At 39.7% G+C, this 22249-nt stretch overlaps 1 protein-coding gene across 1 annotated transcript in view; it reads right to left on the bottom strand.

The window, feature by feature from the left end:
- LOC149812906 (uncharacterized protein At1g32220, chloroplastic-like) overlaps positions 1–22249 on the bottom strand; it is an 86372-nt gene that overhangs the window by 13479 nt on the left and 50644 nt on the right. The window contains exon 7 of the mRNA XM_089991714.1: positions 6148–6227. Coding sequence (XP_089847840.1) covers positions 6148–6227 — 80 coding nt within the window. The remainder of the gene's footprint in view (positions 1–6147; positions 6228–22249) is intronic.

The following is a 22249-nucleotide window of genomic DNA, read 5'->3' as shown; positions in this document are numbered from 1 at the left end:
GATGAAGCTACCTCTGTAAGAGGTTCTCCTGATATACCTGGCACTTCGACCTTACCTCCCTCTCCTCCACGCAAGGCGAGATGCACGAGTATTGTGAGAAGTAGTGTTAAGCAGCACTCAAATCATTTTTAAAGAGGAAAAAGTAGAGAATGACAGGATTTTGATGGTTTTTGTAGAGTCCGCGAACTCTTATCCGGTAGGTTTTAACCTTTTGTAAAATCAACCAGCGATGGGTTTTTTATGATGTTTCATAATATATATATATATATATATGAATTTTGTCCTTGTTACTTCAAGTTCTTTAAATCCTAACTTGACCATCCTTTGTTATGAATAAAGGATGACGCATAGCACGAATGGCGAATCGACTGACGAATGGTATGAACAACAGGGATTCATCATGGATTCCCTCAACACCCTGGCCAATGCTATTCAGAGTCAAGTTTGCGCATAAAGGGATCAAGTGGCGTCTTCAGATGCAAACTGCGATAATTCCATCACCTATGAAAAATTCTTGAAATTTGATGCCCCGACCTTCACTGGCAAGGCCGATCCTGAGCTCGTCGAGAACTGGATCAAGGAGACCGAGCACGCATTTCTAGTGTTGTCAGTACTTGAGGAAAAGAAGACGATTTTCGGTACATATCGGCTTTAAGGATAATGCCCGAAAATGGTGGGACGCAACCCGGGGTATCCATTTCATAGGAGCGACAGTTATTCCTTGGGAAGCTTTTCGTAGTGCCTTTCTGGTAAATTATTTTCTCCCACATGTGCGAGACAAGAAGAAGGTTGAATTCCTGGAGTTATGCTAAGGTAACTTAAGTTTGGTGGATTACACCACAAGGTTTCAAAACTTGGAACGATACCGCCCCTACCTGTTCGAAGATGATTGCGAGCAGGCCAGAAAATTCATTCGGAGATTGAAGGAAGGACTCCGTCATCGGGTCCTGACCAGTATACCTTCAACTTTCTTTGCAGCTGTTATAACAACTACTCTTTTAAATGATGATTGAGAGTGAGTTAAGAGTAGACAAGATAGAGGCAACAAACGGCAACTTACTGATGGCAAAATGCAAAAACCCCTATTCAAGAAGCAAAATCAAGATAGAGGAAATGAGCCACAACAACCGCCAAATCAGATATGTCTGAAGTGCAACTATGTTCATCCTGGACAGCCATGCACCTAAGACACTAGAAGTTGTCTATATTGAAGAAAGATAGGGCATTACGCCTGAAAATATCGCAAGAAGGCAGCAGATTGGCAGAGACGAACCACAGTCGAAGGTTAGCAATAACAACAACCTTAGCAGCAACCGCAAAGAAAAGTATCTGGTCGTCTCTATGCCACCATGACCGAACAAGAAGAGAATAGCGAATAGACACTCTAATAGTCATACGTTAAGACTTTTTGTGATTCGGTACGAATTTTGCCAAACAAAAGTTCATTAATGAAATCACGTATAAATTTTGTTCAACTGAGTGATTAGCCCAAAACTTTTCCCAGAAACTCATTGTGAGTTGTCTTGATCACTTTAAGAGATGATATGTTTGGGTACACACGGATTGTGCATCCTAATTAACTTTGATTAAACTTATACTACGATCTTTGCAGATAACCTTTGAAGAAAATTTTGAAAACAAAATTCTTTTAAGAGGGGGTTGGATCCGTAGCAGACGCCCCCCCCCCCCCCCCCCCCATGTTCTATTTAACCTCCCAGGGAGGGGGGGTTTCTTTTTAAAACACCCAGCCCCTCCCCCCCCCCCACCACCACCACCACACACACACACTCCCGACTCTCGCAGACACACCCTCTCGTCTTCTCCCTTTGACCAACACACAGAGACTCTCCCCCCCTCAGGTACGTCGGCCTCCGGTGAGCTCTCTCTCTCTCTCTCAGTTTTTCGATGGTTGCCCATGGCAGCCACTACAACGACAACAGGGAGCTAGCATTGCAGGTCACTGCAGTCGGCAGTGGCCTAGCTGGGGTGGGGGAGGGCAGAGCCCTTCCCTCCTTTTGATTTTAGGTATTTTTTCGGCCACCTCAATGGTGGTGTCCGGTCATCTTGAACCCAAGCCAGGCTTGGGTTTCGTCCTCTCGCTCACACCACTAGAGGTTGGCAAGGTCTGCCCCTCTTCCACTTTTCGTAGTGGCTTGGCCGCGAGCCTTATCCGCCTTCCCCTTTTCCCTTGAGTTTTCCGACAAGGAGGTAGCAGACACCCCAACCTCCTCATTATTGCCTTAGACCACCCACCATCATTTGGTTGTTCTGCTAGGATGCTCCCAACAACATTGCCCCCTCCCGCTCTACCAGAAGCAGCGGCACCACCCGGGTGTCGCTACGCTCTTCTTCCCATGTTTTCCCGAACAGTTGTTGCTCCCTTTTTTTTCGCTCCCCTCTCAACCGAGTTGAGCTCCAACAGGGTCAGCCCCTGCCATACCCCTTTGCGCTTCCCTCTCAGTCGAGCTGAGCCTCGACAGGGCCAGCCCCTGTCGGCCCCCTTCCTGTCGCAAGATGGGGACCAGGCCAGACTCAGCCTGACCACCGAGCCCACCCCCTTCTGTTGGTCGCATAGCCAACCGAGCTAAGCTCAGTCTCGCTTTCAGACTGAGCCAACTCAGTTAGACTGAGCCTGGCTCAATCAAACTTTACTACCCGCCTCTTGTACTGAGCTCAGCTCGATCCGGTTGGCTCAAACTAGATTCGGGTTCGAACCCTGCGACACAAGCGTCACTTATTCTATTAAATTAAGTTATTGCATCATTCTTTTTATAGCACGTAAAATATCTTTTAGCGCACCACATCGGTGCAATAGATGTGCCACACTTACCAAGGCACGAGCCCTTGAAAACCTACGCTCAGAATCGTTAGCGAGTCTGACCATCTACGAGGTAAGGAAAAGTTGCATATGAAGACAAATGACAGAATACTTCTAACTTATACATATATATATATATATATATATATATATATATATATATATATATATATATATATATATATATATATATATATGTTTTTAACTCAATGACACAGTTTTGCGTATTCTTGTCTATTTAAAATTATGTCATTTACTTTGTCGTCGCGTTGTTATGTGCACAGGGTAGTGCTCACGCAATTTGTTTAGCCGATGTACGATTTCGTACATCGTGCATTGCTTACATAATTTATTTAGCCGATGTATGGTTTCGTACATCGTGCATTGCTTACGCAATTTATTTAGACGATGTACGATTTCGTACATCATGCATTGCTTATGCAATTTATTTAGCCGATATATGGTTTCGTACATCGTGTGTCGCTTACGCAATTTATTTAGCTCGATGTGTGGTTTCACACATCGAGCCTTATTTTATGTCATTTACTTTGTCGTCGCGCTGCAATGTGCATAGGCTTACGCTTTACTATATATATATATTATATATATATATATAAGGTATGCGTACTCCTGCCTACTTCAGATTATGCGTACATTTAACGATGCAGATTTGTGCATCCTTGCCAAGTCTCTATTTTTAAAAGGTTTTCACATGCGAGATTTCAAAGCTTGCATTATTCGTTGCCTCGAAAAGCAAAACAAGTATTTGGCATTTGTGTATTCGCAACTGAGTCTTTCTCTTAAACCTGCGTAACGGAAAGGCTTTGACTACGTAGCCCTAAGTGGTACGTACGTTCGGTCTTTCATTTTGATATCCAAAATGACTCGAATATTCTCGGCCTAAAGCACGAGACTTTAGAAATTTCTAAATGATGTTAGGGTTTCTTTTTGAGAAACTGATATCCCTCTGATCGTACTGGTACTATCAGACATGCACGGCATGTTAGTACTACGATGATTGGATGAGAGGTTTATGGTAACCTCGTAGCGTAAAAATTGCATGATAATTAAAAGAAAATCACATAAATGGTGATGATCGCCTTTACAGGCAAGATGCTCGATTTGATTTAAAAGACCAGAGCATGTAGAATGAATCGTCAGTTAAAATAGAACCTGGCATACTCATTCATCTCTTTGATTCTGTCAAGAGAGAGGATGGGATGGTACAAAAACTCAGATGGACAAGTTGTTAACAACTACGCTCCTCGAGTAGTAATGACTCGGTGTCCCCGGTCATCGAAGTTAGAGGACTAGGCTACCAAAAATTATCCTATGTGGTATGTCTCAATGACTTGTGCAGAAGTATGGATGCATCCCTTTAAACAAGTGTCTTCTGAGGAATTATCTCTTGGTCATTAGCCGTCCTCTTAGTAGCGGACTCAGCTAGTTGTTCGGGGAATTAAAAACATGGAATAACAAACCCCTGGGCAGTTTTAGTTGTTTCTATTTTTTTTTGCGTACCTTTGAGACAAGTAATTATCAAAACAAGATTATCATGCTCATTTTATTTATTCTGAACTGCACATCACGAAAGGAACAACGTACATGTTCGTTTTGTTCTAAATTTTGATATCTATGCACCTACCAGATTTTTATAAGTCTCACCCGTTTTATGGGGTACATGTGATGATTAGGTCGGTACGACAAACAATGGCATGATGACGTGATGATATCAAAATCCCACTCTTTATATGATGTTTCGCTCCTGAAGACATTTTGTAATTTGATATAAGGGTTTCTTTGAAATTTCACTTTTCTTGTAAACTTTAATTATTAAAAACCTTGTTTTGAATCTATATGGTTTCAATGATTGTATGAAAAGTTTGCCTATAATGCGCCCAAAGTCCATTGACTTGTTATTTCAAACACCATTTTCCACTGAACTGCCATTTTTAAACTCTGAATAATGATTGATTACAAAGCTTTCAAAAATTTTCTAAAAAGTTATAAGTTCAGGATATTGGAGCGTTACCGGTCAGGCCTGGGTCTAGTTTTCAGAAGAAGATCCGAGCTAGGCTTAAACCTGACCCGAAAATATCTCGGGTTGGGTAGGGCCAGCCCATATATATATATATATATATATATATATATATATATATATATATATATATATATATATATATATATATATATATATATATATATATATATATATCAGGTCAAGTATGTGATTTAAAAAATGCTTCCATCGTAGATCCCATCTATTCTTTTGCATTTTTTAAATTTTTGTTGAAGGAACCTATGAATTCAAGGAAACAAGTGAAAATGTTGTGAATATACGATAACCTGCAAACTGGCTCGACCCGGCCCAAATTAGGACCATGGACCTAATGAGCAGGTTGTGGGCTTTGTATTAGACCAGGGCCTGAACCGAGCCGGACTTAGGCCCGACCCGGTTGGACAATGTGTCGAGCTTGACCAGGACCGGTCCATCAACAGCTAGATCAAGCCTGTCCACCGAATGGGCTGGGCCAGCCCACCTATTGTCCAACCCTAGTTGTGATACTCTCAAACATTAACTTTGGTTCTGATGCTAACATGCATTTATTTGTTCATGTAGAGAACCACAATACATTTGCTTTTTTAAGTTTTTTAATTTATGTTTTTTAATATTCATTTGTGAGGCTTATGCCTTGTGCCTCGAGGCTTACAACTAGCATCATAATGGGGTGGTATGCCTTGCTATGCCTAACACTTTTCACTTTCAGCACTCCTTTTCCGTGGATTTTATACTCGAGTTTGCTTCTTGTCTTTCGATCTCAGCTCATTGTGTTTTGCATACAAGTGGCTAGAAAACCAAATCATCCTCACTAATACTTCAGAAAATTAATTAGTATCATGTGTTGGTAGTTCATTAGAGCGGGTTATGATGTCAATAACATCCAGTTGGTGATATTATGCAATTCAATATTTACAAATTTCAAGAATCAAATGTGAAATTGCATGACTGCATAATGAATTTATCAAATGCCAGTCACGAAGCAACCACCCACAACAAGCAAACTCAAAACATCTGCTTTGTTACCAACAAGACTTCTGACCAATTGGCCGTTGTCAAGAATATTTCTGTGAAAAGTAACTTGAAGCTCTAATACTATTTTTCTTTCACAGAAAAATATCAACAGATAGAACACTAATCAGCTGCAGTTCACACTTCACACCCAGTTTATCTTGTGCTAATGTTAGTTAATGAACCAGAAAAGCTACAATGAACAATTTGTTGAATAAAAGAAAATAACTCATCCCAAAAACTCTACATCGCACAGTACCTTTCCCTCATAATATCCTCGCAACAAATAATTCACCACACCAAAATCAGCGGCTGAGATGTATACAAATCTTTTTACACCTGCATAAAGAAATCAGTCTTTCAAAAACATAACTGAGCTTCAACAGAAAAATGTGTCCTCAAAGAGATGAAATAGAAGATTCTTTCCACAGTAAGAAACAAGAAACCCTAAAGACTCTCTCTCTCTCTCTCTCTCTATATATATATATATAGAGAGAGAGAGAGAGAGAGGGAGAGGGTGTTATATGAAGCCATGAACCATAGAGCTTTCAAGAAGCCTCAGTTCAGCACCTTCTTTCACTGTTAGATTCATTTCCAACAGTTCATTCAGGATGCTTCCCTTGACCATCAAGTTTCTGGCCTTGTTAATATTGGGAAAGTGTTAAAAGGATGATGGCACCAAAAGATTATGTCCAGCCTGAAAGGAAAACAAGGTTCCCGAAGATGTTCACAAAATCAACAAAGTGGACACTCAAAGAGTATCACCAAAGCACTAAAAGAACATACACAAGCCACAAAATGGGCTCACACACCAAATCCACCCAAGGTTGTTAACACAACAAATAAAAAATAATATTTTATTGAAGGAAGAATAATGCAAGGAGCATACATAAGAGAGAGGAGTCATTCCCTATTTATACACAGCCAGCAGTCCCATAGAGATGTTGGGAGAAGCCCCAACGGCTTTAAATAGAACCGTTGGTGTAAGGTCCGCAAATTTTCTATGTTTGGTTTTGGTATTTTTACGAAATTCGTCAACCCTGGACAAATCGATGAACTTTTGGATGTTAAAAAGGGTTGGCGCTCAATCTAAAGCGTTTTGGATCTGGATCGTAGTAGGGGATCCAATACCAAACCAACCTTTCTTTTTGGGTTACTTATTGTTTTGGTTTGGATCTTAGAAAGATCCAAATCTAAAACACTTATTTTTCAGCTTCTATATATATATATATATATATATATATATATATATATGGTGAATAGCAGAGGTCTGAGTTGGGTCCTATTGCACCCAACACAGTCCATTTTTTTAAAAAAAAAAAGAAGGGACGGATACAGGTTGGATGCAACCAGATCCAACCAGAATCTGGGAGAGGATGTCAACATCCCCCCCCCCTCTCTCTCTCCCTCTTTACGCACTCCCTCTCTCTGCTAAAACTGCCCTGTCTCCCTCCCTCTTCACGCACTGCCTCTCCCTGCTTACCCTCTCTCCCTCTGTGTTTCGCCCCTCATCGGGAGCACCACTTCTCTCACCCTCTGCGTACTCTCTCTCTCTCTCTCTCTCTCTCTCTCTCTCTCTCTCTCTCTCTCTCTCTCTCTCTCTCTCTCTCTCCACCATGAGGAGCTGCGGGACCCCTCTGATGCCGCCGTCCCTCTCTTATCCTCCGTTTTTTCTACCAAAAAACCAAAGCCACCAACAGGGGTGTCTCTGGCCCGCCGGACGAGAGGGAGTTGGGCACCCTCACTCGTCTGTTTTGGCTGGGCGGAGGCTGAGCGCACCACTCACATCCACCCCTCTCTCCTTTCACCTCGGTTGCCCACCGCAGACGTGGCTAGCCACTGCCACCAACAATGACCTAACCGCCAGTCACCCCTTTTTCTTCCTGTGTTATTTGTTGGCCGCTACGGCCACTGCGGCCTAGCCGCCGACCACCCCCTCCCTTTTTTTCCTTTCTTTTTCCAACAACAACAGTAGCATCCTGTAAAACCCACGTGAAAAAAAAATATCGGACACAGGTCGGGTCTGGATCCAACCCGGGCCCATCCTCGTTAGGGTTTTAAAACCCGATGCAGGAGAAAGGGTTTTTAAGAAAACCCTCTCCCCTGTGCGCTGCACCCCGCCCACGCCGCTCCACCCCTTCGACAAGATAAGGGAAACCCTTGAGGATTTCCCCGATTGTCGCCCCTCCCCGAGCTCTTTAAGAGCGGAGGATGGACGCACCTCCCTCTCGAGTCTCCTCCTCCTCGCTCTCCTCGCGCTAGCCCTCTTCTCCTTCCCTGCGCACGACACCAACGCCGACGTCGTCGATCCTCCCCCCAGGTACGCCCTTTTCCGCTCTTATTCTCTTCTTCTTCTTCCTTTGTTGCCGGGAGGCCGACAGGCGGCGCACAGCCCCTCCCACTCCCTCTATGCCTACCTAAAGGGTGGCAGGGGACGCCCCCTCCCCTGTTGCACCTTCCCCCTTCTTTTCTTTGCGGGGGGGGGGGGGGGCTGGCAGGGGGGGCGGCGGTCCCTGTCATGTCCTTTTTTTTTCGTCACTGTTCTGTCAGGCAGGGGCCAAGGCCCCTGCCATTCGTTGTTTTGTCAGGCAGGGGCCGAGGCCCCTGCCATTCAGTATTGTCAGGCAAGGACCGAGGTCCCTTCCATTTGTTGCTTTCGTGAGGCAGGGGCCGAGGCCCCTGCCATTCCATGTTTGTCAGGCAGGCTGTCAGTCGTTACTTTCGTTAGGCAGGGGCCAATGCCCCTGCCGTTTGTTGTTTTTGGCGAGTAGGGGCCGAGGCCCCTGCCACTCCTTGTTTTGTCAGGCAAGGGCTGAGGCCCCTGCCATTCGTCGCTCTCCCATTCTCATTCTTCACAAAGTGAGGAGGCTTGTAACTCTTAGTGTGGTTATCGGGCTTGTACATAGCAAGTACAGTTTTTTCATCTTTTAAAGCAGATGGCTTCTTTAATCTATTCTCTTCCATAGTCAATTCTTCAAGAGTTTCGACTATGGATGGCACACCTCCTCTATGAAGGAGAGTCGATTTTGTTCCCTCAAATTCGGGCCTAAGCCCATTCACAAATTGGTAGAAATGCTCCGTTTTAATTTGGATTTCACGAAGTTCTACATCTTGAAGGCAATGCCAGTTTGGCTCAAGAAGAGCTAATTCATCCCATAGGAGAGAGAGAGAGAGCATTGTAATATTCTCTAATATTCATCTCTCCTTGAGTCATGATTCTTACTTTATTTTGGACATTGCATATGTGGGCAATATCTTTAAGACTATACATATCCTTAAGATATTTTCAAGCATCGCTAGCAAAATCAAATTTTGCTAAGCTAGAGCATTTATGAATATCTACACTATTGATGAGTCATCCAATTATTTTGGAATGACCCATCCACCACTCTTTTCATTTTTTCTCATAATCGGAAACGGCTTTACCCATTTCCTCACCTTGAAGAGCAACCTCCTTTCTATTCTCAATTTTCGTAAGAATGAGCTTGGGCACTTTTTCGGTACCATCCACCAGACCCCATAACCCCTTTTCCCATATCTATTTGATTTCTTAAATGTGCGGTGTTGCAAATTTGTTGTGCAAGAGAAAGTTTGTGCTGTAATGCACCCAAGGTCCCTTGACTTGCTATTTCAAACAAGATTTTTCTTTCGAAATTCTATTTCAAACTCTGATAAATGATTGATTTCAAAGCTTTCAAACTTTTCATAAAAAGTTACAAGTCCTGGATTTTGGGGAGTTACATCCCCAGTTAGAATCTGAGTATGCAACGACTTCTAATGAGGAAGAAGATGATAAAAACAATCCATGGCTTATAGAATTCTTAATATATCTAATGATTCTCATTACAACACTCATATGTACTGTAGTGAGATCATGCTGAAATTGACTAGCAGAATAAATAGCATGAGAGATATCAGGACGAGTAATACAAAGGTAGGACAAAGCTCCAATCATTTGTCTGTATAGGACTGGATCTTGCAGAGGTTCCCATCATCCTTCTTCATTTTTGCATTTATGACCTCTGGAGTGTCAACCAATTTTTCATCTGAGAGTTCTAATCTCTCTATGATCTCTACGGTATACTTAGTCTGTGACAAAAAATAACCACGAGGTGAGTAAGCTATTTCAATTCCAAGGAAATACCGTAAAAAGTCAAGATCTGTCATATCAAAGTTGTCTTTAAGCACATCATTAATATGGTTTACTCTGTACTTATCACCTCCTGTGATTATCATATCATCTACGTAAAGCAGCAATATAACCATCCCTGCATTGGAAGACTTAACAAACAATGCAGTGTCAGTAAAACAAGATTTAAAATGCAGTTGAGTCGTTAGATTACTAAATCTATCATACCAAGCTTTGGGAGCTTGTTTTAACCCATACAAGGCTTTTCGTAGACGAAGAGTTTTCCCATGTGCTAAATTCAAACCTAGTGGAGGATCCATGTAGACCTCCTCATTCAGATTACCATTTAAAAAGGCATTTTTCATATCCATTTGAAAAATTAGTCATTTTTGGATTAATGCTATAGAGATGAGAGTTCTGACAGTCGTCATTCGAGCAACGGGGGCAAAGGTCTCATCATAGTTAATTTTATATTCTTGATTGTATCCCTTAGCTACTAGTCTAACTTTATATCTTTCCAACGTCCCATCCCATTTGGTTTTCATTTTGTAAACCCATCTACATCCTATAGTCTTCATTCCTTTAGGTAATGTTTGAATTTCTCAAGTTTTTGCCTTTTGTAATGCTTCTAATTCATCCTTCATGGCTTTAATCCATTCTTGATGATTTTTAGCTTCATAGTAGAATGATGGTTCAGAATATCAGTGTATGGCCATTAAGCATGCTCGGTATCTTGGTTCAAAGGAATCATAGGATACAAATCTACTAGGGGCTTTTCAAATTCTTACCGATTTTCTAATACTAGCAGAATCAATATCTTGATTTTGAGAATATCTTTCTAAAGCACATGGTGGGTGCCCTTCGGTCCGCCTAGTATATGTTTGTATGTTACTATGGGATGGGTCGATATTGTTAAGATTGTTGTCTATATTTTCACTTGCATCACGAGAGTCTTCATGTTCAGTCTCATGCTCATTATGAAGATTTTCATACCCTTCATGTTCATTGATGAGATAAAAAAGAAACGAATAATCATAATTTTCTTGGATTTTTTCCTCGCTAAAATCATATTCATTTTCAAAAAATGTAACATTTCGTGAAACATATAATTTGTTCCTTTCCCTGTCATAACATTTATATCCCTTTTGATTTTCGGCGTAGCCCAAAAAAATACAAGGGATTGATTTTAGGAAAAGTTTGTCCTTCTTATGGGTAAGAACAAAACACTTACATCCAAAGACTCAATCTTTTATAATCGAGGGGAATTTTAAACAATTTTTCAATAGGAGATATATTTTCAATAGCTTTTGAGGGTAATCTATTTATCAAATAGACTGTCGTAAAAGCAACTTTGACCAAAAAAAAATTAGAACATTTCTTAATACAAGAAGTGTTCTAGTGGTCTCAACAATGTCTATGCTTTCTTTCAGCTAGTCCATTTTGTTGAGTAGTGTAAGGGCAAGATTTTTTATGAATGAGGCAATTTGAATCAAGAAAATTTTTATTTTTTTTTATACAAATCCCCCCCCCCCGAAATCGCATCTAAAAATTTGAATATTGGTTTTGAATTGAGTCTTTACGTAGTAGAAAAATCTTATAAAACAATCAAATACTTCTGACTTTTGCTTAAGAAAAAAGACCCAAGAATACCTACTATAATCATCTAAAAATATAACATAGTAAGATACCCGCCTTTAGATATAACTGGAGTCGGTCCCCATACATCTGAATGTAATAACTCAAATGGATTTTTGGATATAAATTATCTATGCCCAAAGGGTAAAGTTTTTGTTTTGCCAAGAATGCAATCTTCACAAACCAAATTTTTTTCTTTATAATAAGTAAGAAATGGAAACAAGTATAATTTGGTCACACTAGGATGACCTAGTCTTTTGTGTCAATTTTCTATATCTTTCTTTTCTACAAAATTACAAAAAGATTGTTTTGATAACTCAAGATTGTCCATTACATAGAGATATCCTCTTTTATGGCCTTGCCCAATCAGCTTCCCGGACTGGAGGTCCTGTATTAAACAATCATTAGAAGAGAATAAAACTTTACAACCATGATTCGTAATTTGTGAAACTGATAAAAGGTTCAAATTTAATTTTGGCACAAACCCTAATATTTGGTATGTGAAAGTTTTGTTGTTTTTGAAAGATTCCAAAACTTTTGATTTTTAAAGATGCTTCGTCGGCGGTTGAAACATAAGAATCATTTGAGTTAGAATGACATTCGGATAATATTGACTCATTTGGAGTCATATGAAAAGAGGCACCGGAGTCCAAGATCCAAGAAGTCTAAGCAAGGTCACCACTTGTGGATACGACCGCCCTTGAAAAAGAAGAATCTTGAGTTTTGAACATTGGTTGCAGCGCCTCCATTAATTGAACTAAAGATAGGGAGCCAATGCATTTGGAGTCATCAACATCATTCCTTTCCACTGAAGCAACTCTCTTATCATCTCGGTGATCTTCTTTCTTTCTTTTTAGACAAAACGACTTGATGTGTCCCGATTCATAACAATGATAGCATATAATTTTGCCACTTTTTTTGTCATTCCTCTCATAGTTGTTAGGATTTCTCTCATTCTCATTTTTCACAAAGTGAGAAGGTTTATAACTCTTAGTATGATTACCGGGTTTTGACATAGTAAGCACGATTTCTTCATCCTTTGAAGCGGATGGCGTCTTCAATCTATTTTCTTCCATAGTCAATTCTTCAAGAGTTTCGACTATGGATGGCACACCTCCTGTATGAAGGAGAGCCAATTTAGTTCTCTTAAATTTGGGCCTAAGCCCATTTACGAATTGGTAGAAATGCTCCGTTTTAATTTGATTTTTACGGAGTTCTACATCTTGGGGACAATGTCATTTTGGCTCAAGAAGAGTCAATTCATCCCAAAGGAGAGAAAGTGCTTTGTAATATTCTCTAATACTCAATTCTCCTTGGGTCATGGTTCTCACCTTGTTTAGGACATTGCATATATGTGCAATATCTTTAAGACTATACATGTCTTTAAGATATTTCCATGCATCACTAGCGAAATCAAATTTTGCTAATCTAGAACATTTGTGGATGTTCATACTATTGATGAGCCATCCAATTATTTTGGAGTAGCCCATCCTCCACTCTTTTCATTTTTTTTCATAATCGGAAACGGCATTACCCATTTCCTCTCCTTGAAGAGCAACCTCTTTCCCATTCTCAATTTTCGTAAGAATGAGCTTGGGTTCTCTTTCGATACCGTCCACCAAATCCCATAATCTTTTTTCCCATATCTTATGTTTAACTATGGATGCCCACATCACATAGTTTGTATCGTTTAGGCGTACGGGAATGGAGACCATTACCTCTCTTTCATTCTCCATTTCCTTACAAGGCTAAGAGAAAGGGTAGAGAACGAAGAAGAAAGAAAAAAGAGTGAAATACAAGACTTATTTGAGAGATGACATGCTTTTCAATGCAACAATCCTCGATTTGTTGTATCCCCTAAGTGTATGATTCTCCTCTTGATATTGTCACGAACTTTCTTCAAAAAACTTGCCTTTGGACCACCAAAGCTCTGAAAACATGTAATGAAGTGGATTGAATCTGATACACATGCAAGAACACACTTTCAATCAAGTAAAAACACTTGATTGAATCACGAAACCACCCACACAAGGGTCTACAAACTTGTTATTGCATAGAAGCACTCAAGAATGAGTTGGGAATACAAGGCCACAAGAGCCAATATATGATACAATTGGAGCCAATAGGGTGCAGCTCCATATAGTTGTTGGGGCTGCACCCAACGGTCATAAATATAGCTGTTGGGGCAGCTTCAACAGCTATATGGAGCTGTCCCATCAAATCTGAAAAAGGCAAAAAGGTGAAAAAGGAAAAAGACAAAAATAAATACATGAAATAAAATGCAGAAATGTCAGCCCCTAATGGGTTGATGCCTATTACAGAGAAAAGACCGAAATACCCTTGATGGGTATTTCGGTTAACAATAAACACATATACGTATATGTATATATACATATGTATATGTATATCTTAACATGTAATATTCTCTAATACCCATCTCTCCTTGGGTCATAGTTCTTACCTTGTTTTGAACATTACATATGTGGGCAATATCTTTAAGACTATACATGCCTTTAAGATATTTCCACACATCACTAGCGAAATCAAATTTTGCTAAGCTAGAACATTTATGAATATTCATACCATTGATGAGCCATCCAATTATCTTGGAATGACCCACCCTCCATTCTTTCCATTTTCTCTCATAGTCAGAAACGGCTTTAGACGTTTTCTCTCTTTGAAGAGCAACTTCTTTTTTATTCTCAATTTTGGTGAGAATGAGTTTAGGTTCTTTTTCGGTACCATCCATCAAACCTCATAAACTTTTTTCACATATTTTGTGCTTTACTATGGATGCCCACGTCACATAATTTGTATCATTTAGGCGTACGGGAATGGAGACGATTACTTCCCTTTCATTCTCCATTCTTTTACAACAAGAAGAGAGAGAGAGAGGGGGTAATGAGAATGAGAAAGAGAGAGAGAGAGAGAAAAAAAAAGTGATACAAGATTTGCTTGAGAGATGATAAGCTTCACGATGCAATGATTTGTTGTTTTCTCTAAGCTCACGATCCTCCTCCTCTTGATGCTATCACTATTCTCCTCTTGAAACAATGCTTCAAGAGCACCAAAGCTCTAATACCATGTAATGAAATGGACTAAATCCAAGAACGTCACTTATGGACAAACAAGAACACACTTCAATCAAGAAAAATACTTGATTAAATAATCAAAACCACCCTCACAAGGGTCAAAAATATATATTATTGAGTAAAGGAACTCTCCAAAGGAGTGAATAATACAATGGCCTTCAAGGCCTTTTATAAAGCAAATGGGCCAAAAGGGAGCAGCTCCAAGCCTCCAACAGCTTGTTGGAAAAAGCTGAAAATATAAAAAATAAAAAAATAAAAAACTAAAAAACTAAAGGCCAGTCAGCCCCTAATGAGCTGGCACCTATTACAAGAAATGACCAAAATACCCTTGATGGGTATTTCGGTTTACATAAAGATATATATATATATATACATATATATATATATATATATTAACATTGGGGACCCAATTTGTTGGTTGAAAATTTTGCCTGTCCGCCCAAGGTTCATAGACTTGTTCTTTTCAAACATTGTTTCCGCAGAACTATCGTCTTTAACTCTGAAAAATGATTGATTATTAAAATTTCAAATTTTTCTTAAAATTTAAAAGTTCGGGATTTTGGGACGTTACATCTTCTCCCAGAACAACCTTGGTAACAGGTTAAGGCTCCTGAGTAGAACCATTGACCGAGTGTCACAATTCTTCCCCAACAAAGTTTCTCTTCACCGCAGTGGCACACATGTTGTAGTTGGTCCCATCAAATTTGATGGGAACAACGGTTACAACTTCCTTGTCGGCCATAGTATTAGAATGTGGAATATGGATTGGATATGGATCCGATAAAGGATCCATATCCATTCACAAGTTTTGCTTTAGTTGTATTATAATGTAACATGTGTTACTAACAAGGGGCACTTTTGTCCTTGTAAAAAGATCATTGTAACCCTAATAAGATTAATGAAACACTAGTGCAGCAACAAGAAAGATTGACTGCCGATTTCTGAAACCTCTTCTCTTCCCCTCCTTTTCTCACACTTTCTGCAGATCACGTCAGTTTATTAGCAGATTTATCATGGTATCAGAGCAGGGTTAATCCTGTGGGTGATGAATACATAAAGCTCGTGCCTGGTCAGCGTGAAAAAGTTGGCAGTTCGTAGATCTGAAAGCAGGCAGATCACGTGCCTGGTCAGCGTGAACAGCTTCTGAGGTCAGCGTGAACAGCTTCTGACACATCTGAAAATCGCAGATCTGAAACATCCTTTCTTCTATTTCACAGAGCCCCTTTTCAGCGTGAACAGTCTTCCAAATCACGTGCCTGCCTGGTCATTCCTTTTAGCGTGAAAGTTGGTAGGTCACTCAACCTTGGTTTTCCTCCTTTTCTCTCTGTTATTTACATTTCTTTAAATGTCAATCTGTTTCTTTTCTTCCATTGTCTTGCAAATCTGAAATACTTTCAGAAAATATCCCTTTTAGCGTGAAAGTTGGTAGGTCACGCAACAATTGTTTTTCCTCCTTTTCTCTTTGTTATTTATATTTCTTTAAATGTCAATCTGTTTCTTTTCTTCCATTACCTTGTAAATCTGAAATAATTTCAGATTTATAATCTTTGCTTATCCTTCTTTTCTCACTGTCGCAAATCTAAAAGTGGCGACAGATCTGCCATCAGTTCTTTCTCCTATTTCTAAAGATCATTGTCTGATTTAAGCCTCTTTTATTCCTCGCAGATCTGAAATCCCTTCAGATCTGATATTCTATCTTTGTCCTTCGGCACTTTCAGCCCCCATAAAGTCAAGTTCAATACTGCTGCCATTCTCAAATCCATTTGCCTCGACCTACTTATTTTCATTTATCTTAATTCTTTGTTAGCCCTTTATTTTATCAATGGATTCTTCAGGGAATTCAGGTCTCTCTTCCAGTTTCTTAGGGCAGTTAGTGACAGAAAAGTTAACTACCAACAACTATTTGACTTGGAAGAGATAGATTGTCCCTTTCATTCGGAGTCAGGATCTTTCAAGTTACTTGGATGGATCGACTCCAATGCCTCCAGAATTTATCACAATCGAAGCCAAAGAGGATGGAGGATTGCCAAATATTATTCGCAACCCTGCTTTTGTTGCTTGGATGAAGCGTGATCAGGCACTCGTCGCATACATCACCTCCACATTGTCGCAAGAAGTCTTGATTTCCATTCCTGATGATTGCACCTCTAAGGTTTTGTGGGATGCTTTAGCTCAGACCTACTCTCAGATATCAGAGGCTTAAGTGTTGTTTCTTAAACGTGAATTTCAAATGTTAAAAAAGGGTGCAATGAGCATTATTGAATTCTCAAATCAAGTCAAAAGCATCACAGATCAATTAGCTATGGTTGGATATCCAATCTCAGATAAAAAAAAAGGTATAGCAAACACTGAATGCCCTGAGATCAGAATATCATGTCCTTGTTACATCCTTATTATGCTTGCCTACGTTGCTCTCCTTTGAGGAATTACGCGCCAAACTTTTTCAGTATGAGATGACACTGAAAAGCATGTCTGAAGCTTCAACAGGACAACCATCTACGCATGAGGTTCTTGCCACAGAGGTGATAGCTGATCGTGCACGAAGAGGACGTGGCAGAGGCAAGGGAAATCCAATCCAGGGTGGACGTGGGATTCTACCTACACCAAATTCTAATGTCAATTTTTCAAAGAATGTTCCCACATGCTTTCAGTGCAACAAGCAAGGTCATATCAAGGTCAACTGCTGGTTCAACCCACAAAATCGGAATAGAATGCAAAACGCCAGAAATGTTGGTATATCAGAAACTGCAGGTACATTTCGAGTCAGTGAAGATGCTAAGGATCTCCTTCTATCTGCTATGGCCAATTTGAATATGAAGCAAAATGATGATGGAATATGGTATGTTGACTCTGGGGCAGCAACCCATGTCACTGGTAATGCAGGTAAGTTCTCTACTCTGACTCCCTATTTTGGAAAATCTAATATTATAACCGGAGATGGGACTCACCACCCTATTTCAAACATAGGCAATGTCGTCATTCCTTTGTCCAAGTCATCTATTCCTTTATCTGATGTTGTTCATGCACCAAATATAAAGAAAAATATTGTATCTGTTTCCAAGCTTGTTGATTCTACCAATTCTTCTGTGGAATTTACTCCTACTTCTATCTTTGTCAAGGATCTTCAAACGAAGGAGATGTTCGCTAAAGGAGAGCGACGTGGAGACATGTATGTCTTTAATGAAGATCCAACCTCCAGTGTCCTGAAGCCCCAGTCTGATCTCGTCTCCAAAAGTGTCCTAAGTACATCCAAATGTAATAAGTCAGATCTCTGGCATTCTCGTCTTGGTCATTGTAGTCAAGTCTTTATTGAAAAGTTAGTGTCCAATGGTCTTCTTTCGAAGTCTATTTCACCTTCATTGAGAAATAAAATATGTCCCAGTTGTCAGGTCTGCAAAAGTCATGTACTTCCTTTTCATCAAACAAATAAAAGAGCTTCTATACCCTTTGAGATAATATGTTCAGATGTTTGGGGCCCAGCTCCTAATCATTCCTCTTCTGGAAGTAAATATTATGTATCCCTTATTGACAGTTTCTCTCGTTTTACCTGGATATTCTTTATGAAACACAAATCAGAGGTCTTTTCCATTTTCCGTCACTTTCATGCCTATGTTAAAAATCAATTCTCTCAAAATATCCAAATTCTCCAATGTGATGGAGGTGGTGAGTATTCCTCCAAAGAATTTTTAGATTTTCTCCAAGATAATGGGATGCATCGTAGAGTTTCTTGCCCGTACACTCCACAACAAAATGGAATTGTTGAACGTAAACAGAGACATATTGTGGAAAGTGCAATGAGTATGATGCATGGGAGTAACTTACCCATTAGTCTTTGGACTGAAGCTTTTCACACTGCCACTCATGTGATAAACCGTCTTCCTATGCCTATTCTTGAAAATCAATCTCCCTATTATGTTCTCTTTGGTGCACATCCCGATTATAATGAGTTACGAATTTTTGGATGCACATGTTATGTTAATATTGACAAATCCATGAGGACTAAATTCCAGGACAAAGCCTCTATATGCCAATTTGTAGGTTATGCAGATGAACACAAGGGTTACAGATGCTATGATCCTGCCAGTAAGAAGATTAGAATTTCCAAAAATGTTGTTTTTGATGAAAATAATTTTCTAGGAAAAGAAGCGGAGGTCAATCGTGAACCTACTGGTGCAGTTGATAATTGGTATGATCCATGGCTTAGTGTTGAACTTATTTCACATGCTGCCGAGCATACTATTTTGTCTCCTGAAAGCATACATGGTGAGACAGTTTCAGATGATACATCACAAGCAGAGTGTCTGAGATACAAAGGAAATGTGTATACCAGGAGATCTAGAGAGCAAACGAATGTACCTGCTGAAGAACACATTGCATTGTCTAATGACAGAGAAGCACCAAGAAGATCAGGCAGGATAAGGCATCCTATTGAAAAATGGGTTAGTTATGACAACTTTTCTATGGACTTTTAGATTTTTCTATCCCAGATTGAAAAACATGATGAACCACTTGGTTTTCATCAAGCTATCCAATCCAACAAATGGATTGAAGCGATAAATAAGGAGATCGAGGCACTTCATGAGTGTCGAACATGGGAGATAGTTGGTCGTCCTCTAGACAAAAATGTTGTTGGTTCCAAATGGGTTTATAAAATTAAATATAAACCGGATGGTAGCATTGAACAGTACAAGGCGCGTCTTGTAGCCAAGGGTTTCACTCAAGAATATGGTCAGGATTATGATGAGACATTCAGCCCAGTGGTGAAAATGGGAACTATTCGCATTATACTTGGCCTGACAATTGAACATGGGTGGATCCTGAGTCAGCTTGATGTTAAGAATGCATTCCTTCATGAGGACTTAAAGGAAGAGGTCTATATGGAGCAGCCTTAAGGTTATGCAGAGGGAAGCCCAAAAGAATATGTATGCAAGTTAACTAGAGCTTTGTATGGATTGAAGCCAGCTTCTAGGTCATGGTTTGAAAGCTTTTCCTTAGAAATCCATAAACATGGTTTCTTTTGTTCCCAACTTGACCATTCTCTGTTCATATATAGGAACGGTACCACTATGGTTTTCTTACTCATATATGTTGATGATATTGTTATCATTGGTAATGCTCCAGACCACATTCAGCAAATTAAAGTTCTATTGAGTATGCGGTTCAAAATGAAAGACCTTGGGGAGCTGAGATATTTTCTTGGAGTAGAGGTAGACAGACAAGGTGATAAAATGTCATTAACTCAACATAAATACACTCTTGATCTTCTGGCTAAAGCAGGAATGACAGATTGTAAACCTCTACCCACACCCAGTGTTGTTAACCAAAGGCTCAGTATTTGTGATGGTGAGTTATATCCTGATGCAGTCAAGTATCGGAGTTTAGTAGGTATGCTACAATACCTTACCTTCACTAGACCAGACATTGTGTATTCTGTCAATCAAGTATCTCAATTCATGCATAAACCAAAGACTGGTCACATGGATGCTGTCAAACGCATCCTTCGCTATCTAAAAGGAACGGTGGGTGATGGACTCACATATACTCAATGTTTATGGAAATCACCAAAACATGACATACTGGCCTATACAGATGCAGACTGGGTAGGGGATCCAGATGAGAGGAGGTCTGTTTCAGGATACTGTGTTTTCATTGGGAGAAATCTTTTCTCATGGAGTAGCAGAAAACAGAAGGTTGTGGCAAGATCTAGCACAGAGGCAGAGTATAGATCTATGGCAGCTACCACAGCAGAAGTGACCTGGATTAGGCATCTTCTTACAGAGATGGGAGAGGATATCTCAAATTCGACACTTATGTGTGATAATAGAAGTGCTATACAAATTGCATTCAATCATGTTCATCACAGTCGGACTAAACATATTGAAATCGATCAACATTTCATCAGACAAAAGATAGCCGACAAAGAGATTGAACCAATTTATGTGCCTTCAGAAGACCAAGTTGCCGATATGTTTACAAAAGGTCTTACAAGTCACCGCTTCTGGTATCTGAAGAACAAGTTGCACATGGTTCAACCCCATGCACAACTTGAGGGAGGGTATTAGAATGTGGAATATGTATTGGATATGGATCCGATAAAGGATCCATATCCATTCACGAGTTTTGCTTTAGTTGTATTATAATGTAACATGTGTTACTAAAGGGGCACTTTTGTCCTTGTAAAAAAATCATTGTAACCCTATTAAGATTAATGAAACACTAGTGCAGCAACAAGAAAGATTGACTGCCGATTTCTGAAACCTCTTCTCTTCCCCTCCTTTTCTCACACTTTCTGCAGATCACGTCAGTTTATTAGTAGATTTATCACATAGAAGCAAAGAGAAAACAAGAGAGAAAAGAAGAGGAAAGGAAAAAGTTGAAAATGGTTGATGGCACGCTCCTCGAAGCAATGAACCGATGCTTCTTCGATCTTCATGGTCCACCACGTTATCTTCAAATACAAATTACAATCAAAGATCACCAAGGCTCTTATACCATGAAATGAAAGAAGAAAAACAATACAAGTAGGTGCCTCTTATGGGCTTACAAGACCATAAATAATAAAGACCACTTATGGGTCAACACATGCACAAGGGCCTCATAGGGGCCAAGAACAAAAGTAAAAAATGTATGTATATTGGAGTTAAAATGCTTGAGAAAGCATAGAATATACAAGAGGGGAAACATCCCTTATTTATACAAAACTAGAGCCATCGGGACCTCCCCAACGGCTAGAAATAGAGTTGTTGGGGAGGTCCCAATGACTCTATGGGCCATTTACCTAAATGCCCTCAAGCTAAACCTTAAATACTAAGTTACAAAAATAAAGGTAAAAATATAAAAGACTATTGTGCCCCTAATGGGTACTGCCTATTACAATACTGTGAAAAGACTAAAATACCCCTAATGGGTATTTCCTATTACAAGATTATAAATACTATAAAATATATATATATATACAACTTAACATTCACTCCTAGAACCATTTTTAGCTGCACTAGTCCCCAAATTGATGAGGATGGAGTCGATGGACTCATTGTTGGCGACACTCAGCAGTTCCTGACATCTGAAAGAATGGCAATAGGAAAAGGATCCCGTAAATATTTTAATAATATGAATAGCTTACTGTAGTAGAGTGTGTGCCTCCGCGTGTTCATTGACACTTCTGAAACAAATAGATCAATAAGCAAAAGAGAACTGATTGTGGTGGTGCAGTACACAAGTGAAATCCAATCCTAAGTACCTTGAGGTAGTCAATGCTAAAAATTGAGTGTGAAACGTCAAAAACTTGATTAGTTGATTAAGTACACAATTAGTTTTAAATGACTTAACAGTTTTGTGAACCACGTGTATGGATTTTATCAGTTCTGTGGAAAAAACTCACTTTCTTGAGATGATGAAGATTATAAGATAAGGTGTGACAACGAAGAAAATAAATCATATGGCACAAACAGTTTGACCTAACCTTTAGCACTGAAGACTTTCTTTGAATGCTTAAAATATAGGCG

The sequence above is a fragment of the Nuphar pumila genome, chromosome 16 (assembly GCF_984573655.1).
Source record: "Nuphar pumila chromosome 16, dmNupPumi1.hap1.1, whole genome shotgun sequence".
Lineage (NCBI taxonomy): Eukaryota > Viridiplantae > Streptophyta > Magnoliopsida > Nymphaeales > Nymphaeaceae > Nuphar > Nuphar pumila.
The sequence above is the reverse complement of the archived record's forward strand: the minus strand, read 5'-3'. Positions and strand labels throughout refer to the sequence as shown.